The sequence below is a fragment of the Pseudophryne corroboree genome, chromosome 7 (genome assembly GCF_028390025.1).
Source record: "Pseudophryne corroboree isolate aPseCor3 chromosome 7, aPseCor3.hap2, whole genome shotgun sequence".
NCBI classification, from domain to species: Eukaryota; Metazoa; Chordata; class Amphibia; order Anura; family Myobatrachidae; genus Pseudophryne; species Pseudophryne corroboree.
The window spans coordinates 42,536,557-42,556,369 of NC_086450.1; the positions used below are offsets into that span (position 1 = coordinate 42,536,557).

The following is a 19,813-nucleotide window of genomic DNA, read 5'->3' on the forward strand; positions in this document are numbered from 1 at the left end:
TGAATGCTGTATAGGTATTAGCGACAGAAGGGGTCAGGGTAGGAGACAGGGGCGGTCAGGAGATGCCGGGTTTCAACAAGGGGGAAGCTGCGAGTGAAAGTAATTAAAACAGATAATTGACAAATGCAGCCAACAGCGCCCCCTACCCTGCAGCGCTATGTGCGGTGCCCCCTCCGCACACACCTAGTTACGACTCTGCAATATGGGAACATGATTCAAGGGGGCTTCTTCACTTCTGCTCCTCCTGCCCCCAGAGTCACAGCCAGTCAGGCTTCTTGTTGCACACAAGCAGAGCCGGCCTTAGGCATAGGCAAACTAGGACATTTGGTATGCTTAGGGGCACCAGCAGCTTCTCCTGATTAAAATGATATGCGGCATGCCTATATTCTGTATGTGACTGCGGCTGTATCTGCATATGAAATGCTACATTACAGTGTATTCCTGGAAATCACTGTAATGTAGCATTTTGTATGCAGATACAGCCACAGTCTCACACAGTATATAGGCATGCTGCATATCATTTTAATCAGCAGAAGCTGCTTGTGCACCCTAGCCACATAGTAATGCAAATAAGATGCATTTTCATAAACAAAAGGCGCCCGACTTTAGCAGTGCTGCCAGCTGACTCATGCCAGGCATCTCCTGCAGAACTAGCAGCGGTGCTAGGGGGCACCAGCCAAAATCTTGCCTAGGGCATCATATTGGTTAAGGCCGGCTCTGCACACAAGTCATCTCCATGCTTACACCACCCCTGGTGCATGAATGTTTGTGTTACATTGTATTTTGTTCTGTTGGTGCAGCCAGGAAACAAACTCATTGTATAATTTATCAATCTGAGGCATATCCAGAATATGGGGCATACATTTCATTCTCATTTTTACGTTTTGTTCTTTCTATCCTGTGACTTAGCATTGATTGTCCATATTTAATGGACTTGTCACGCAACAGTACTTCAAAAAGAAATAATCCTCTAACTACACTTAATTGCCTCCCTTTCTCTAACTCTTCTTCATCATTTCATTCCCAGACTACGTTTTCCTATCCAATAGTCTTTATTCAACATTCATATTTAGCCCGTGGGAAAGTTGGTTCTCTGGGCGATGAAGAGTAATCACCAGAGAATGAGAATTACCCATGCATGGGGTATTGTATTGTCCCGCTGTAGTAATATTGTTGTCCCTCCAATGTTCATTTTTGTGTAATGTATATTGGGGGTCGGGACTGCAGCTGCGCAGCAGCAACAATGCGCACGCGCGTCGTTGCCTGGCAACAGTCGTCGGCGGGCAGTGACGCCAGCAGCGCTGAAAGTGATTGCAGCGGCGATCGCTAGAAGATTGGCGGCGGGGAGGCGTTCCGGGGGGTCTACTCACCGTTTTCCAGGCGTGGTGAGGTAAACGCAGGCGTGTCCAGGTATTTGGAGGGCGGATGTCTGACGTCAATCCCGGGACCTTCGTCGCTGGATCCATCGCACAGGGTAAGTAAGTCTGACCCTGGTCTTGTTTTGCAGGAAACTTGTTTAGCATTGCAGGGCTGCACAAGCGATTGCAGCCCTGCTATGCTAAAATACACTCCCCCATAGGCGGCGTCTAGTTGATCGCACCAAAAAGTTGCTACGTGTGATCAACTCGGAATGACCCCCATTGCTGGGTACACACTAGACGATAACGGGCATATCCGCTAGTGTGTACGAGCTATGTCGCTGACTATGTGCGCTCACGCGGGTCATCAGCGACATTCTCCACCGGCCCTACGTACAAGGCCAATGGAAGAAATTGCTAGTGAGGGCGGCAAAATGGCCCCCGCCGTCGCTCTGTTGCTAACGGCATCGGCAAGCGTGTATGCTGATGATGTCACTGGGTACACACATCGTGTAGAGTCACCCAGTTTATGACTATTTGTATTTGTTCTACATATCAGTATTGTTGTTTCACAATGTCTTCATTCTGCCTTAATTCCATCTAGCAAGACATTTAGAGTGGCGAAGGTCACCAGAGTCCAATGTCAAGGTTCCACCAATGAAGACGTCAGCAACTCATTGTGCCCAGGGCCAGATTAACAATTAGACGGATTGGACTACAGCTCCAGGCCTCTCCATAAAATAGGCCCATTAACATGACAGCATGATCATAAGTATCACAACTCTATTTCTACATGACACTGGCCACTCCCACACAGATTTCGCCACTCCCACACTTCACTGGCCACACCCACACATCACTGGCCACACCAACACATCACTGGCCACGCCCACACAACACTGGACACACCCACATGGAACTGGTCACACCCACAGAACTGGATAAACTCACATGGCACTGACCACACCCACACAGCACTGGTCACATCCACATGGCACTGGCCACACCCACACAGCACTGGCCACACCCACATACAACGCCACACCCACACAGTACTGGTCACAGCTCTTCTGCTTCTCACAATAGGCCCTTGATCATTTTCTGCCTCAGGCCCATGTGGCTTTTAATCCGGCTATGATTGTGCCAAGTTCTAACTGCCAATACAAGCCATTAACTATTTAATACTTACAAACTCATTGCTTCTCTTGTATATATTGTCGTCCAGGTGGCATTCTCCATTATTTGGGGTCAGAATAGCTGCCAGTTTACCATCTCCGGCAATATGGAAGCCGTCATCTGTGGCATACACCAACAGCCTGGTGACATTCCTCCACCCAATCTTCTCCTGTGCAAATAAAACAAACAAAAATCTATTTACCCATGGGCCATCTAGAGGTCTAAAGGAAAGATGTATCAAACCTTCTACTTGCCCGAGTCTCCACTCTTTAGAATGTTTAATACATTTCCTCCTGACTACAGAGAAATATAGGGACTCACAGAGGCGTATTAGTGCACAGGGGAGCCCGTGTGCTGCAGCCCCCCTCTAGTCTGTGCCTGAGCCATCTTCCCAGTGATATACGGGAGTATGGCGGACACATAGACGATAGCAGAGTCTCTGGTGCGAGAGGGTTTGCTTTAAATGTACGGCACCACCTTTATCACTGGAAACATGGCACTTTCCGCAGAGGGATAGATAGACTACACCTACAGGTACTCAGTATAAGATGCACTCAGATGTATCGATTTTTGACATGTAGCTAATGTAGGCTGTTTCTCCACTTTGCCAGTGGCGATCTGCCGATCGACAAAATCAACTCCACGATTGTCGGACATCGATGATCAGCAATCCATCTGAGAAACTGTATGTTGAAAATCCCTGGCTCACCAAACTTGATTATATTTAGTCGGAATCATTGAATTGAGAATTTCCAACATGTTGCAATCCCCGATTCCCAGGCATCGGGAGAACATGGGATTGTTCCAATACTCTCCTAGTTTCACTAAATTGTATTCTAAATTATAAGTTTTGATGGTTATTTCTTTAAGGATTCTTTCCATTACACTATATGTAGCGATACAGTCAAATAAAAATATAGATTGTGCATAAAAGTAAAGAAAAGTGAATACAATAACTTGCAAAATGAGCAGATGGGCAGTACGGATGGTGTAATGGTTAGCATTACTGCCTCACAGCACTGAGGTCATGTGTTTGATTCCCACCATGGCTCTATCTGTGTGGAGTTTGTATATTCTCCCCGTACTTGTGTGAGTTTCCTCCAGGTACTCTGGTTTCCTCCCACAATCCAAAAATATACTGGTAGGTCAATTGGATCCCAACAAAAATTAATCCTAGTATGAATGTGTACATGTGGTAGGGAATATAGATTGTAAACTCCACTGGGGCAGGGACCGATGTGAATGGCCAAATATTCGCTGCGGAATATGTGTGCGCTATATAAATAACTGGTAATAAATAAATAATAAATGCTGGGTCTTGTAATTAAATAATGATTCTATTATAGTAAATTTGTTAAAATGTCTTGAAAGGTCTTTGATGCTAGGACTGGTGAGGTTCTATTCAGGAAATCTCTAAAATTCTGTATATAATGACAAGGTAGTAATGAATATCACTCAGCTGTGTAGTGTGCCTTTGGGATGCCAGCGCACTACTGCGTTGTGTAGCCCATAGGCTACAATGGCTAACTCCATCTGAAGATTTTAGTTACTGAGGCTAAGCAGTAAAGCAGCACTCATTTTACAGGGACTGCTTATCCAGAGGACTGATATCTGCTATGGTCCCCCATATGTACATCCCTGGACAACAGGTGTTTTCAGAGCATGTCCCAAAAATATTAATTTAGGCCGCATAATCCTAAATGCTGGTGATAAATAAACCATGCATTTAAGTTTCTAAGGGGTCTATGTAATAAGCCTTGGAGAGAGATAAAGTGGACGGAGATAAAGTACCAACCAATCAGCTCCTGTCATTTTTCAAACACAGCCTGTAACATGACAGGAGCTGGTTGTCTGGTACTTTATCTCTCTCCACTTCCTCTCTTCTCCACTTCCTCTCTTTCCAAGTCTTAGTAAATAGACCCCTAAGATACCAAATTTAACTCACCCCACAAACTGCCACTTGCATCATGGCATCCAAACCTCCCTCTGGCGAATCCAGGTTTCCTGAAATGTTCTGCAATCCAACCTGCCTCTTAAACTGTTCCCCATCCCCCGTGAGATTGAGGATGTGTTTGAAGGAGAAAGGAGGCTGGCAATTGTCGGGCTTCTCAGGGCAAGGGTTCTTCAGTTGCTCCGGGTGTGTGCTCACAAACGGCAACACAGTCTTATCCACAAAGGAGCCAAAACCTGCGAGACATCGGCAAAAGATTTTCAGCAGCATATTAAACACTGGGGAGGATGTATTAAAACTTCAAGACAGATAAAACAGAGAAGTTGCCCACAGCACTTCTAACAGTCCATAAGATGACAGTTGTAAGTTGAGCAAAACCTCTACTATATCTCTCTAAAGGTTTGATACATCTCCCATCTGTCCCTTAAATAGGATAAATACAGACAGGTGCCAGTCTTGGCCCTGCTTGTGTGGTACCGTTCAAGCTGCTGCCAAAAAGACTTGCGTGTCTCTGCACTGGGGCATATGAAATTCCATGCTTGTTCCACAAAGAAGCAGAAATATATTTACTGTACCTCTCTGCCCACACCAGTCGCTGTGGATGACAGTCTTCCACTGCCAACTCGTGACACATCACCGATTGGTGTTGGCTATGTTACACCCTGGCTTTAACCCTGGACCAGGGTTATTCCCACGTCGTCACCCTTCACACCAGACCCAGGTTTTCCAGTGACTCGGGTCTTCTGCCTAGCAGTGGGCGCTTGGAGATGATGTCATCTCTAAACACTACTGTCCCCACTAATGAACGCCTTTTAGGCATGACCCAGGCCATCAAAACCTGGGTCATACCTTTCACACAGAAGCCGTGGCACTGACCCGAGTTGCAAGTCCCAGGAATAACCCTGGTTGGTTACAGGGTCATGGACCTGGGACTGTCAACCTGAGTCCGACCCTTTCAGACACAAGCAGGACCCAGGTCGACTCGCCCTGCCCTGGCAATATGCCAGGTTTTTGCTTATCTGTGAAGGGACATTATTGACACTTGTCCCGATCACCAGTACCTGTGCCCCCAACTAACTACTCCCCTTCCTCTAACTTTTTTCTCCAGAGACCTTTGTTACATGAAGGAGTTATTAGATGTATACGGTTAGACAGAGTTGTGCAGTGTGTTTCTTGTGGTGGCTGCCAGCGTCACTGTTCCTCTACTTTGTGCCCGCCATGTTGGTACCATTTAATACTATGTCCTGCAAGGGACTCTATAACACAGGGTGTGCGGCTGGTTACAAACAGGTGAAATGCATCCTTGAGGTTAGCCAGCCACATAACCTGTGTAATTCATATACAGATGGGTCCATGTTTATCTTGGCCTTTAATAGGATTAATTGAGACTGGGCAGTCGGAATTAATCCCCTGCTGTAATGACTTAATACCTTGCTGTTTTGTCCTCTGTATTTCATTGCAGCTGAGAACAATAGATGAAGTGTTTATGTAAATAAACCATGGTGTGCCTAGGCGCAGCAAAGAAGCCAAGATGACCGTGGATCTATCTGTATGGTCTGATTTGTTACTCAATAATGAGCCTGGCATGTGTGATCTCAATTGCTTCTGTGCCACATCAGTCTGTGATCGTATTACAAGTCTCTGCCTGACTACGGGGCAGATTAATCAAACCTTGGATATATAATGCAGAGAGAGATAAAGTACAACCCAATCATTTTGCCAGCAGCGCTTGAAAATGACAGGAGCTGATTGGTTGTTGCTTTATCTCTCTCCACTTTATCACTCTCCATGCTTTGATAAATCTGCCCCTATGTGAGCGACCTATAATGCTCTTCACACTTAAAGCACTTTTTTCCTGTTAGAATAAGTTAACACCACGGATAAGATAGATATTTCATATCCCCCACCTCCCCCCCCAAGCCCTCAATTGTAATCAAGTTAATCTAGGACATAAGTTCTCAAACTCGGTCCCCAGGACCCCACGCAGTGCATGTTTCCAGCTCTCCTCACAGAATCACTGGTGAGATACGTAGCTACACAAGTGGAACTTTTAAAATGCATCATGGGTACACCTGTGGGCCTGCTAGGTGACCTGGAAACTGTGAGCTGTTTGGGGTCCTGAGGACCAAGTTTGAGAACCACTGACCTAACATATCAATTCCCTGTGGCCCTCCTTTATCTCTGTGCTCTAACACAGCCCTAGTTACATCCCTGCCTGCAGCTGTCTCCTGATCAATCCCAGGCATGGTCAGCAATGTGAACCCATCAGTGCTATAAGCATTTCCTGAATGCTGACTTTTGGCATGTTTTATCACTTTTCTGATACCAGCAACCTCCTGGTGAGACTGCTTTGGGGGGCACAACCTGTGTTCTCCTGGGACTTAGAGTCCGTTGCCTTGGAAAAACCATGTTGCACTGCAGGTGGGGCAATATTAACATGTGCAGAGAGATTTAGGAGTGTATTTACGAAGAGTCGGGTTGTAAAACCCAACACTTCTGAGCAGGGGCATCTTCAGAGAGTAGGGAGGCCCGTGTGCAGTCTCCTTCTGGACCCACACCTCTCTAGCTGCCAGTGCTCTTGACTCTGGGCACTAGGGTCACTCGGGGACCCTAGCACTGTCCCAGAGTCTAGTGCTCATGTGCAGGTCTCTGGAAAAATGGTCATCACACCATTTTACCAGTGATTTCTGCAGAGCTGCTGCTGCGATACCCGACTCCAGAGGGTAAGTATTGAAAAAAATGGGTGCAGAGTGTGTGGTGTGGGCCCCCCTGGACTCCGGGGGCCTGTGTGCAGCCAATAATCACCCTGCATGCAAAAACAAATCATGCATTTACACCCCTAGCACTGCAACATGGTTTGTTCTAGAAGCAATTTGCTTTGCTTTTGTTCCTTTTGGCATTTGCTCCCATCGCTGCTTGAGGCCTGATATCTGTTAACATTAAATGGAATACAGACCAAAAAAAGAAACAACACCAGGTGCCACCAGCAAAATTAACTTTATCATCTATAAAAGCCATAGTGGTACAGTCTTCTGAGTGCTGACTTGTGCTGACTTGCAGGCAGAAGAGAGCCTGGCTGGGCCCCAGGTACTTTTTAGGGGGCGTGGCCTAATCAAGGGAGGTGTGGCCATGCACACTTAGGGTTAGGGTTAAACAATACAGAAAACATTAGTACTTTAAGCACCTCCCTGGCCACACTACAGCCCAGCACATAGCAGCGTGTGCTGGGCTGAGTAGGAGAGCCGCAGCTGCTGCTGTCAGGTAAAGAGGGAGGACCTGGGTTCCCACTGGGCCCCTCCATCAGGCCTGGGCCCAGGTAAATAGCACCGCCCCCTCCCCCATTCCCCCCCCCCCTTGGCACCACTGCTGACTTGCTCTGCACATTACCTTGTCCTATGCATACACTCTTTTGGTGGTAAATTCAGTATGTGATCCATTCATACCTATCTGTGCCGACTTGGTTATGCTGTTTAAGGCACTGAGCAATTGGGTTCCCAGATTCTTCACGTTGGCAAGATCATCATTCATGGAGTAAGAGAGGTCCATGAGGTAGTAGAGGTCTACCGGATACCCCTCTGCCCGCTTAAACTTCACTTCAAACTCCGCAGGCATGCCTGAGAATATCACAAACACAGTGTCAGCCCTAATGCTCAGTGTAGTCACACACGTCAGTTCTCGCTACAATCTGTCTCCTCCCTTCACTGCAGTTATTTTACTACTGATATCTTCTATGGACAGGCAGTCACAGATCTTTGTCACACGCCACTCGTGTCACTTTACACCTTGAATACATAAATTAGGGTGCTTACATTAATCTTCCCATGGTTTCCACGGAATTAATGGACCAATAGGAAAAACAAACCAGACCATTGGAAAATGAAAGAAAAAAGAAAACAACGAAACCTATTAACATTCAGTGTGATTCTGTTTTTGGAAGTGTTTGTTCTCTTCTTCCACTAACTATTTGTATTGACTTTGCAACAGAAGTCACTATGCTTTTGCATCGCACATGGAAGTGAATGAGTAAATCCTGATGATTCAACAGAAAATAAAGAATACCGAACGGACTGGATAGTTTTCGCTAGTGTTGAACTGCCGCCATTGCATTGGTTGAAGCTCAAGGTGATGGAGGAAAGTAGCCGCAACACCCACTGCAACGGCGGCAGTTCCACAACTGCCCGCACCCACTCTCACTGCAGAGCAAGCATCACATAGTCAATAAAGGGGGAGATTCGGGAAAGCATGGAGAGAGATAACGTACCAGCCAATCAGCTCCTGTCATTTTTCAAACACAGCCTGTAACATGACAAATGGGAGCTGATTGGTTGATACTTTATCTCTCTCTAAGTTTTTATGAAACTTCTCCAAAGAGTGTTATTGCATATGTGCATTGCTCCAGCACTTTTTTTTTTTTTTACCTGGTCGCAATTGCAGTTCAATTTCTTTAGGTGTCAGCTGCACCGTACCACCTAGAGAGTGTGAATCCTTAAACAGCGGTCGACTTATAGGGTTAATGAGATCTGTCTCCTGACAGCCTCGTTCAGCCAGTACTTTCATGGTGTCACAGCGGACGGAGTCTGGCTCCCCAGCGTTGGTGAAATTCTGTGTGTGTTACATAAAGAGAAGTACAGTTACAATGCGTTCTCACGCCACTATTCCGTATATATGTTCATTCAAGCAGAAGAGCACAAAAAATGCAGACATAGTATCTCTCTCATGGATACTGAATTGCAAACATTCTTGGATTGCGTAATATGCAAATAATAATGGTACTAATTGTTATAATGTTACCCGGAAGATCCAATCAGATCTTTGCTTTCATTACCTGTGCACTAGCTATCATAAACAGTCCCCTGTAAGATTTCAAATGTTTCCATACAACGTTCTAACTTTAGAACATTCCCAATGGATTTGTAGGCTGTGCTGCGCATTGTCTGTAGCCTAAGGGCTGTAACACACCACCCGGTTTTCCCCGGATGGCAAAAAGCCGGACAAACTTTATCGAGCTTTTTGCCATCCGGCAGAGTCTTTCACACACAACGGCTTTGAGCCGTGTGTAATGCTGTGCGCATGTGCAGCAGCAGACACAGCTTGAAAAAAAACGTGTGTGAAAGCTCCCCTTCACACACACGGTCCACTGCCTTCAAAGGCAGCCGGACCTTCCAGTGGATATTTGCGGCTGCAACCCGGCAGCCGAGCCGGGGCCGTGCAGTGTGAAAGAACCCTACCCCTCACACTGTTAATTATAATACCGGCACAGGAAAAAGCCATCCGTCTTTTTCCCTCCCGGCAAAAGCCGGCGAGTGTGTTACAGCCCTGAGGGAAACAGGATGCAGCCACTGGCGTGCGCAGCACATTTTATTAGTGGGTGCACCGTCGGAGGGGTGTGTCTAGCACTATCTATTGATGGTCAACGCATAAAATATACACCTTTGTACCAATCCTAATAAAGCAGATACATTGTCAGATGTTGTGGTGTGCACCAAACAAGCACCCCTGATGGCATTAACTGCAATTCCACTGCTCCTCCTCAGCCTGGTCTGGCTCCCCCTCTCTTTCACCTGCAAGCTGCAGCAGCTTACTTACAAATCAGTCACTCACTGACACTGACAGTCGCAGACTAGTACTGCTGCTGCTGGAAAAACTAGTGACGTGTCAATGCTGCTGCCGGCCGTCTGCCAGTATTGAATTTGTCTTCCTAAGAGGAACGCTGGCTGCATGCTGCTCCTCATCAGTGGCTGGCATTGGCATAGCATAGAAGGAGAGAGGTGTGTATGTGGTGGGTGTGACGGGAGGGCATGCGAGCAGCATGACGTAATCACGTCACATCACGCTGTTTTTGTACATGGAGGTGGAGCTGGGAATTTGAAAGCCGGTGGCAGTGGCACCCTTGATTAACCCAGGCGTCCAGTCAGTAATGCAGTCCTGACAGGGTGCAGCGCAGAGGGGACCGTAATCAGCCTGCTCGGCGATCGCTGCATCAGGCATGTGAGATCGTGGTGCCAGACATTAGGGGGTGCCTGTGCGCACCAGGAACCCCCCCTGCGCACACCTATGGATGCAGCCATTTACACAGGCTATTCTGCTTAGTGTGTGTCTGTACATCCCTGTGCAGCTCTGTGCATCCCTGCCGCAACTTCACTCTCAGCCCATTCTCCTCTGTGCAGCTTTCTCCTCACAGTGGCCTGAGCGCCCATCTGTAGGGCAGAATTCAATGTAACTAGGGCCCACTCTCCTCCGCAGCCCACCACTGAATCCATTCACCCCCATGTTCTTCTGGGTGTCTCTGCTCCCCATCTGTCCTTTACTCCCTTTGTGCTAGTTTCTGTCTCTAATTTTGCATGTATACCTGTGTCTCTGTCTCCCAATGTGTGCCTCTCTGGCCTCCTTTTGTGTGTATTTCTCCCATTATCCCCTTATCTCCTCTGTTCCCCCTCCATTTTGTTCCAAACTCTGTCCACTTGCACCACAGCTTCTCCACCCTCCTCCTGGACAAATGAAGGTGCAGCCTTGTCCGAACAGGGCTAAAATGCACCTTGTTCCACCCCCCGCACCTGCCCCCCAAACACGTGACATCATGATGTGACATCAATGGCACCGGGCCACTAGAACCAGAATTAGCATACAGTGTCCAAGAGCGATCCTTAGGTTCTACAAGCTGCAAAGTGAGCGCCTGTAGTGTCCTATGCATCCTGCAAGCCAGATACTTATGCCATTAGCCTGTGCCCAGGGCATCAGTACCGCTTGTACACCGTTAGTTATCGCCCTGTGTCCGCACCATATAGCAAAAATTATGGATGACAGGTAAGCACACATTTATAATTTTCATCATTTTTGCCAGTTGGCCAAGTCATGTCGTGAAATGAATTGCAGAGGCTCTAGAGATAGTGAACTGAGAAGGTTTGGGAACCGCTGCTTTGCAGCATCTAGATCTATTGTTACTTTATTATAAGTTGCAGCATACACAGCGCAAATAATGTGATATCTCAAACGTACGTTTCCCCATAACTTTCAAGCATGCTGTAATGTGATCGACAAACTGGATATTTGGCCGGATTCAGAGGTGCACGCAATTTTGCTAATGCGATCTCGCTCGCAGAACACTTATGAAAATATACTAATGCTCAGCCGCCATCTTGTGCATAAAGACGCTCATGTACATAAGCAGAAACATTGCACCATCAGACCTCTAAGTAACCCTATGCTACCTCACGCTGAGCGTCTCTCCTAAGATGCAATGGCCTCTATAGGTGCAAACTAATTCTCATTGGTACGCTAGGACACGCCCAGAAAATGGTTCCGACAAGCCTACGTTTTTCTATCCCCCCCCAACCCCACCCCGTTACCTTTCCTTGTCACTTTATTTGTAGATAAATCCTCTCTGCATGTGCCATCCCTAAGCTATAGCAGCATGTGCACAGTACGGTTTTGGAGCATGACAATGGCAAAAAAAATCACTCCATTGCTTTCCAACCATAAAATTGCGCCAATCTCTGCAACAGTCCCATTATAGTAATGTTGCTTTTTTGTTGTAGAACTGTGACTTACGGGGATCATTCCGAGTCGTTCACTGCTAGCAATTTTTTGCAGCGCTGCGATCAGGTTATATTTCAGCAAAACTGCGCATGCGTATGCACCGCAATGCGCAGGCACGTTGTACGGGTACAAAGAGGATCGGTGCTGGGCGATGGATTTAACAAAGAATCCATTCGCACAGCCGATCGCTAGGTGATTGACAGGAAGAGGGCGTTTGTGGGTGTCAACTGGCCGTTTTCTGGGAGTGTTTGGAAAAACGCAAGCGTGTCCAAGCGTTTGCAGGGCGGGTGTCTGACGTCAATTTTTGGGACCAAACAGACTGAAGTGATCGCAGCGGATGAGTAAGTCCAGATCTACTCAGAAACTGCAAACAAAAATTTGTGCCGTCTGCTGCAAAAGTGTTCGCACACTTGCAAAGCGAAAATACACTCCCCCATAGGCGGCGACTATCTGATCACAGCACAGCAAAAAGTTGCTAGTGAGCGATCAACTCGGAATGACCCCCTACATCTCCAGTAATTGTACAAACATAACTTTTTGCTTTGTTGGTTTACTGAGCTCAACTAAATATCCTTAAAGTAATCTGCTTTGTGTTCCGTATACACATATATCTTGTGTAAGCATGTTAGGCTTTTCTGCTTATTGCTCTGTTTACTTTAAAGAACAAACAGAAACACTTTTTTGGCATAAATGCATAGAAGCCAATATACTAGTAAGAAAAATAATAAACCTGAACCAACATATGGATTTATGATTGACTAAATTTCCAGAGAATGCTGAGCGTTGTATATTTTAGAGAACAAATTCACTGTTCCGGAGATTGGCGCCTCTTATCCTTGCAATACTGCAATTAGAAAAGGAACATTTGATCACCATGCCCCACAGCAAAATGCCATTGTAGTTCTGCTCGTGCAAACCTTGGTGCGGCGATGGACCTACTGCACACCTTGCAAGGAACGACCTGACCCCACCTGACTGCTTCCATTGGCTGGAGTACACTTTGGCTTCAGAACTCTCTCAGTTTAATGAAGTGGCTTCATGTTGAATATTACATTTTTTATTTTTAGTCTTTAGTCACACTTTCCATTTCTATATAACGTAAAGTGAATCTCTCACAACCAATACCAGCACAAAAATGTACAAAATATAATGAAACCTGAACAAATCAATAATATAATAAGATAAGTACTCTGCACCCCTGTTGTTAGACTGTAAAGAGAGAGGTTTCTAATAGGCTGGGGTACAACATAAGAAGGGTTATGATGGAGTAAAACATTCTCAATTTGAACAATTTACAGAGGTGTTCTCTATCATTCGACATATTTTGTATACTGGTTTTAACCATGGATTTACAAAAAGTATACAGTATATAGCTCTATCACATTTCTATATGTACTACTAGCTGTAAGGCCCAAAGTTACTTCGCTATTATAGTCTGTCTCCGCCACATCACTCTCTTTTTCTCCGTCTCTCCTGCCCCCCATTCTCTCTCTCCCCTACATTTTTTCCTGACATCTCTCTCTTTCTCACCTCTTTCTCTCTCTTGCCCACCCCATCACTTTCGGGTGTAGTATGGTATGCCGGCGGTCGGGCTCCCGGCGACCAGCATACTGGCGCCGGGAGCCTGACCGCCGGCATACCGGGATCCCGGCGCCGGTATACTGAAGACCACCCATCACTTTCTCCCCTCCTCTCCTTCTCCCTCTCTCACTGTCTTTCTCTCTCTATCACTGTGACCTTCAGTCTCTCATGTGCATCACTGACACTGCTGGGAGGGGTCAGATACCAACATTACATTCCAACGTGATGATGTCATTTTTATCAGCATTCAATTTTATTATAGATTTTAAACAAAATTCCAAGTTATTTATTTTTGTCACTGGGTAAGCTAGTGGAAAGTGATGACATAATGTAGTCTCCCACATTTTTACTATTTCCGAGCTGAGCTGCCGTGTCATAGGGGCAGATACAGTTAGCCATGGGGTTTACTGCTCTGCCATGAGCTATTCAATTACAACTGCTACCCCATGTAGTAAGCCCCAGAGGGTGCATGTAAGACAAATAAGTGCACCATCTGGGGCTTATTGCATGGCGTAAGTCCATAGCTCTGAGCACCTAACCTAAGCGTTAGCATGCGGTAGCCACAGGCTTACCACACAGAGAAATTGGCTAGTAATTAAATAGTTCTGGTCCCTAAATCCAGAGCTACAGCCGCGCGGTAAGCCCCATCTAATTGAATCTGCCCCTAAAATGTCATGCACAATACATTCTCATGCCCAGTAAAGCAATCCCTATCATTCCAAGTTTGCAGTATCTGATTATAATTTTGTTTTTGCTTTTGTAAATACTTATCAATAAATATAAATTTTTCAATCCCCACAAAATACTAATTAATGGTGAAAACTGTTTTCCATATGCAGGAAAAGAGGAACATTTTGGTCCAGTCATTCTTTGTTGAAAAAGAGGTACCACATTTTCCATGGACACATCTCTAAAACCTAGGATTTTTCTAAGGGGCTGTTGGTAATTGTTGTGATGGCATACTGTCCACATCTTGGTGAGAGGACGAGCCCATAGGGTTGGCCAATCAGCAGGAACCCATGGTGGAAATTTAGTATAGAACATAGGAGATTATTTTTTAAAGGACAAAAAAAAAAATGTACTGGAGAAAATGGTTGTTTCTCGTCTTCTACATCTGCTTCTCTATTTTCAACCACTAGAGCCTCTTATTGTTCTCACAGGCTGCGGAAGTTTAGTATAGCCAGTAATTAGCCAAGTTACAGCTTCATAGCTGCCCCTCAGCCGCTCCAAGAACTACCTGGCATACCTATTGTCTTTCCTATATCTATGCAGGTTCTTACAGCCAAGTGCCCCTGCAATTCCTCCTAAGGCCACCAGGACAGACAGTGCAGAGGAGACCTGAAGAAGTCAACACAGAATCTTCAATGAGTATGGAAAACTCCCCTTTGGCAACTGTGCAGGTCTTGTCTGCCAATATTATCCAAAAGTAAAGCTGCTTAGCGGAGACATTGGGGGTCATTCCGAGTTGATCGCTCGCTAGCTGTTTTTAGCAGCCGTGCAAACGCATAGTCGCTCCCACGGGGGAGTGTATTTTCGCTTTGCAAGTGTGCAAACTCCTGTGCAGCCGAGCTCTGCAAAAACATTTTGTGCAGTTTCAGAGTAGGTCTGAACTTACTCAGACCTTGCGATCACTTCATCCTGTCCGGTCCTGGAATTGACGTCACGCACCCGTCCTTCAAACACCCAAGCACGCCTGCGTTTTCCCTACCACTCCCAGAAAACGGTCAGTTGACCCATAAACGCCCTCTTTCTGTCAATCTCCTTGCGATCGGCTGTACGAATGGATTCTTCGTTAAATCCACAACTTAGCAAAGATCCGCATTGTACCCGTACGACGCGCCTGCGCATTGCGGTGCATACGCATGCGCAGTAGAGACCTGATCGGCAGCGTGCGATCAACTCGGAATGACCCCCATTGTCCAATGTAAAATTACCCTATAGCATAAGGATAAATATCAGAAGGGAACTAGAAGCCTTATAGTAACTATAGGAATCATGGAAATATCCCCACGTTAAGGATGAACCCCACTCATTCAGATGGCTCCATTTATTAAACCCAGAAAAGCACTATATTCATCGGAAACAGGTTTTGTTTTTTCAGCATGGGGAAGCTGATTTAAGAAGGATTGTGCAGTGTTGTCACTTACACCGACATAATAGCTAACAAGCAATGTGGCAACAGTCAATGCTACTCCATATTGGGCTATACGGGCATATTTATCATTATTATTTATGTGAAGATGGGCATTTATATCCCTTTTTGACATTATTTTAGTATCACGCAAAATTATCCTCCAAGCTCTTAAATTTGTATTTTATTATACGCCAGCGCGTGCATGGTCACACTCTTAGGTTACTTTTTTGCAACAAATACTATGAGAAGTGCGGGAAGGATTTGCCGGGACAGAGCTTTTTCACAAGCTACTGTATGTCCCTGCATACGATATTTCATCCCTGCAATGTATTCACATTTGGCTTAACTCAGACCTGATCGCTGCTGTGCATAGCAGCCAGTCAGGTCTGAACATCACATGTGGCGCTGGTGCCGCAGTGCACCGGCGCATGCCAGACAGCCGATGGCTGTCTCAGCCCTGCGATCGCCTCTGCCTGATTGACAGGCAGAGGCGGTCGCTGGGTGGGAGGCAGCTGGCCGGCTGCGTTTTCCCGCCATTTAGGGGGCACAGTCTGGGCAACGCAGGCATGCCCGGACCGGTGCAGGGCGGGCCGCGTCGGCTATGTGACACCACACCCAGCCGCTGTGACCGCGACGAGTAGCTCTCTGCCAGCGTGCAGGAGCTGCGCTGGCAGGGAGCTACTCCTAAAGTACAAAAGCATCGCCGCTGTGCGATGCTTTTGTACTTGTGTAGGGGAATCGGGCCTGACATGTGGGGAGGACGAGCCCTGTGCTGGGCGTCCCTCTGGATGTCTGTGTGACTGATCGTAGATGTGCTGAATTTAGCACATCTACGATCAGGTCTGAATTAATCTGAGATGCGGATTGTGATACATATGCACCTATATCACGAGGAAGGTAAAACAAGTTTCCAGGGTCCACTAACCAGTGTTAGGAGAGCCCTCCAATGGTTGAATTTAACTTAGTATCCAATCAGGAATAGAGAAGCAGACAAATAGAATGTGCACACAGCTCCAATACAAGTAATGATATCAATATGCGTGTTGGCGCCAAGCTTGTTTGTAAAGTCTTTTAATGACTTAGAAAGGTTATCCCAGTGGGCAATGGAAGAACTTGCATCAGTGCATGATCTATGATAGAATCTCTAGCGACTCCTGATAGGTTATAAGTCCAGGCATAAGACAAACTCTGACGCGTTTCTCTACTGAACACATGATTTCCTCAGAAGCATAAAATGCATACATATCTACACCGCCTGGTTAAGGGGTAATTTCAGCTTTTCTATTGCCAGCCAGCACTGCTGAGGAGCCTGGAACCAAACGTCACTATCCTGGCAAAGTTTTATTGGTAAAGTGCAGTGATGGAAGATATTCTTTAGCTGTGATAAGTCGCGTTAGAAAATTGTTATTATCACTGCATGTTAGTAAATAGACCAGTTGTCCTTTATGGAAGAGCTCTTTTCTGTGGCTTCCCTCTATCAGACACATAACCATTTCATTTTTCATTGTGATATTAAACAATATGATGTGTTAAACAATATGTAGCTATATCACCATTATTCTTCATACTGTGGGGCAGATGTATTAAGCCTGTAGAAGTGATAAAGCAGCGACAGAGAAGTGATAAGTGGAAGGTGATAACGCACCAGCCAATCAGCTCCTCACTGTCATATTTCAAACCCATAATGATTGGCTGATGCGTTATCACCTTCCACTTTTCACTGCTTTATCACTTCTCCAGGCTTAATACATCGGTATCCGGTTGATAGACAGTGTCTAGTTAGACAGTCAAAAGATAGACACCACATGTTTGACAGACATTAGGTCGACAGGGTCAAAAGGTCGACAGGATCAAAAGGTCGACATGAAAAAGGTAGTACAAAAGGTTGACATGGACAAAAGGTCGACAGGATCAAAATGTCGACAATGAAATAGTCGACATAAAAAATATAGACACTTTTTAAAGAAAAATTTACATGTTTTTGGACGATTTCATGCCTTCTCTATCCATGTCGGCATAGAGTTGGTTATAAACCTTGTGGCGAGCGCAGCGAGTCACCGAGCCCGAAGCGTGGCGATCGAAGCGAGCACCGCGAGGAGATGCCTTTCTACAATTGGGGGTCCCAGATGACAAAACTATCCACACAAGCCACAAAAATGCAAAAAACATGGTGTCTACCGGGTTTTTTTGTGTCGATCATTTTATGTCGACCTTTTGACCATGTCGACATTTTGTACTGTCTACCTTTTTCATGTCGACCTTTTCATCCTGTTGACCTAATGTCTGTCTAACATACTGTATGGAGCCAAATGTAATAGAGCGAGAGTTTCAGAAAGTGAGAGATTTGGTAAGGTTTTTCAGGGTTTTTTTTTTAAAGCGGCAATCATTTACACTGCAAAACCAGGTTGATCTTGCTGTGTAAATGATTGCCACTTTAAAAAAAAAAAACACGTAAAAATCTTACCAAATCTCTCACTTTTTGAAACTCTCACTCTATTACATTTGGCCCATGGTGTCTATCTATTGACTGTCTAACTAGACACTGTCTATCTATCAACCCACACCCGTCCAGAACTATTGCACAAACACATTGGACCAGCAGTCATCCAAACATTTACCTTTTGTTTTTTTTCTTCTTTTGCTACACTGACTACCTGTTATGTCCTTAAAGTTACAGTCAGAAGGGAAACACATTTTCATGACAGTGTCCCCATAACATCATAACATTGTTTTCCCTGCAAAGACCTTACATAATAATATTTCATCTGTGCATGCTTTTGCAATTATATGGATCAATAAAGTTTTGTATGCATCTGATTAATACGATATACCAAAGTCACCGGCCATCGCAGTACATCGAATCCAAGCTGCTTTAACGCTACTTTTAAAAGTCTTCTGACTCACCACTTTCTTACACCAGGCGCAGTGCGGCCCAGACTGGATGCATTCCTGACAGTTGTCTACTTTAATCTTGGTGCAAATTTGGCCATAAACTGTAACAAGAAGGAAGACGTTAGTAACTATTATTACAATATTTATCATCTGTTTTAGGTTTGTTTCATATTTATTTGTAGAGGTTATTTCTGAGCATGCGCAAAGGGGATTCCCGCAAGATTCGTCTATATCGGGCATATGTTCCTCGCTTCCTCTGTGTGAAGGTACATCGAGGGTTGACATGGATTGTGTAGAATGTCCAAACTCCCTGAGGCTGGTGCTTACTCACTGCTACACCTGTTTCTGTTGCGCAAATTCACATGGCGGCCGATTATTGATCAACGGATTGTAATGCGCAGGCGCGAGGCCAAACTGCTAAAGAAATCAGCGTCTGTTTTGATCTAGACGAACGCAGGCTGATTGACAGGAAGCGGATGTTTGTGGGTGGTGACTGCCCGTTTTCTTGGAGCGTCAGTAAAAACGCAGGCGTTCCCAATCGTTTACAGGTAGGGTGTGTGACGTCAGCTCCGGCCCCGATCAGCCTGTTTCTTTCGCACTGTCCTGGGCTACGCACAGACTGGAAAATTCATTAGATGGTGAGTGAGTTGGGAACGGATTTGCAGCTAACCAGCGTTTGCAAATCTTTTTACACGCCGTACGCAAACTTGCACGGGGCGGTTCTTCACTCCGTCTGGGAGGCGACTATCCGATTGCAAACCTCAGCAAATTGGCAGAAGAGTGATCTGATCTGATTTAGGCCCTTTGTGTTATGTTGCTATGTGCAAGCTTAGAAAGCACACTAGCAGCTGCACATAGGTGTATTAGACAAGTTTTACTTTCAGTGTTTTCCCACATGATTAAGAGGAAGATGTACTAAGCAGTGATAAAAGTGGAGAAGCGAGCCAGTGGAGAAGTTGCCCATGGCAACCTATCAGATTTGACGTAACATTTATAATTTGCATATTATAAAAGTATACAGAGCAGCTGATTGGCTGCCATGGGCAACTTTTCCACTGGCTCACTTCTCAACTTTTATCACTGCTTAGTACATATACCCCTTAGTATCCCACAAACTTATCAAGAGGGTTCCGCAGCAGATGTCAGAGATATTTGCTTTGGGTGCTCTATTTCGGATTGCAGAAG

At 45.6% G+C, this 19,813-nt stretch overlaps 1 protein-coding gene across 2 annotated transcripts in view; it reads right to left on the bottom strand.

Moving 5' to 3' along the window:
- Window positions 1-19,813, bottom strand: part of ITGB2 (integrin subunit beta 2) — a 146,120-nt gene that overhangs the window by 70,388 nt on the left and 55,919 nt on the right. For both annotated transcript variants that reach the window (XM_063933084.1, XM_063933083.1), the window contains exons 3-7: window positions 18,641-18,729; window positions 8,904-9,087; window positions 7,929-8,099; window positions 4,480-4,721; window positions 2,548-2,703 (exon numbers count right to left, since the gene is read on the bottom strand). In XM_063933084.1, the coding sequence (XP_063789154.1) occupies window positions 2,548-2,703; window positions 4,480-4,721; window positions 7,929-8,099; window positions 8,904-9,087; window positions 18,641-18,729 (842 nt within the window). The remainder of the gene's footprint in view (window positions 1-2,547; window positions 2,704-4,479; window positions 4,722-7,928; window positions 8,100-8,903; window positions 9,088-18,640; window positions 18,730-19,813) is intronic.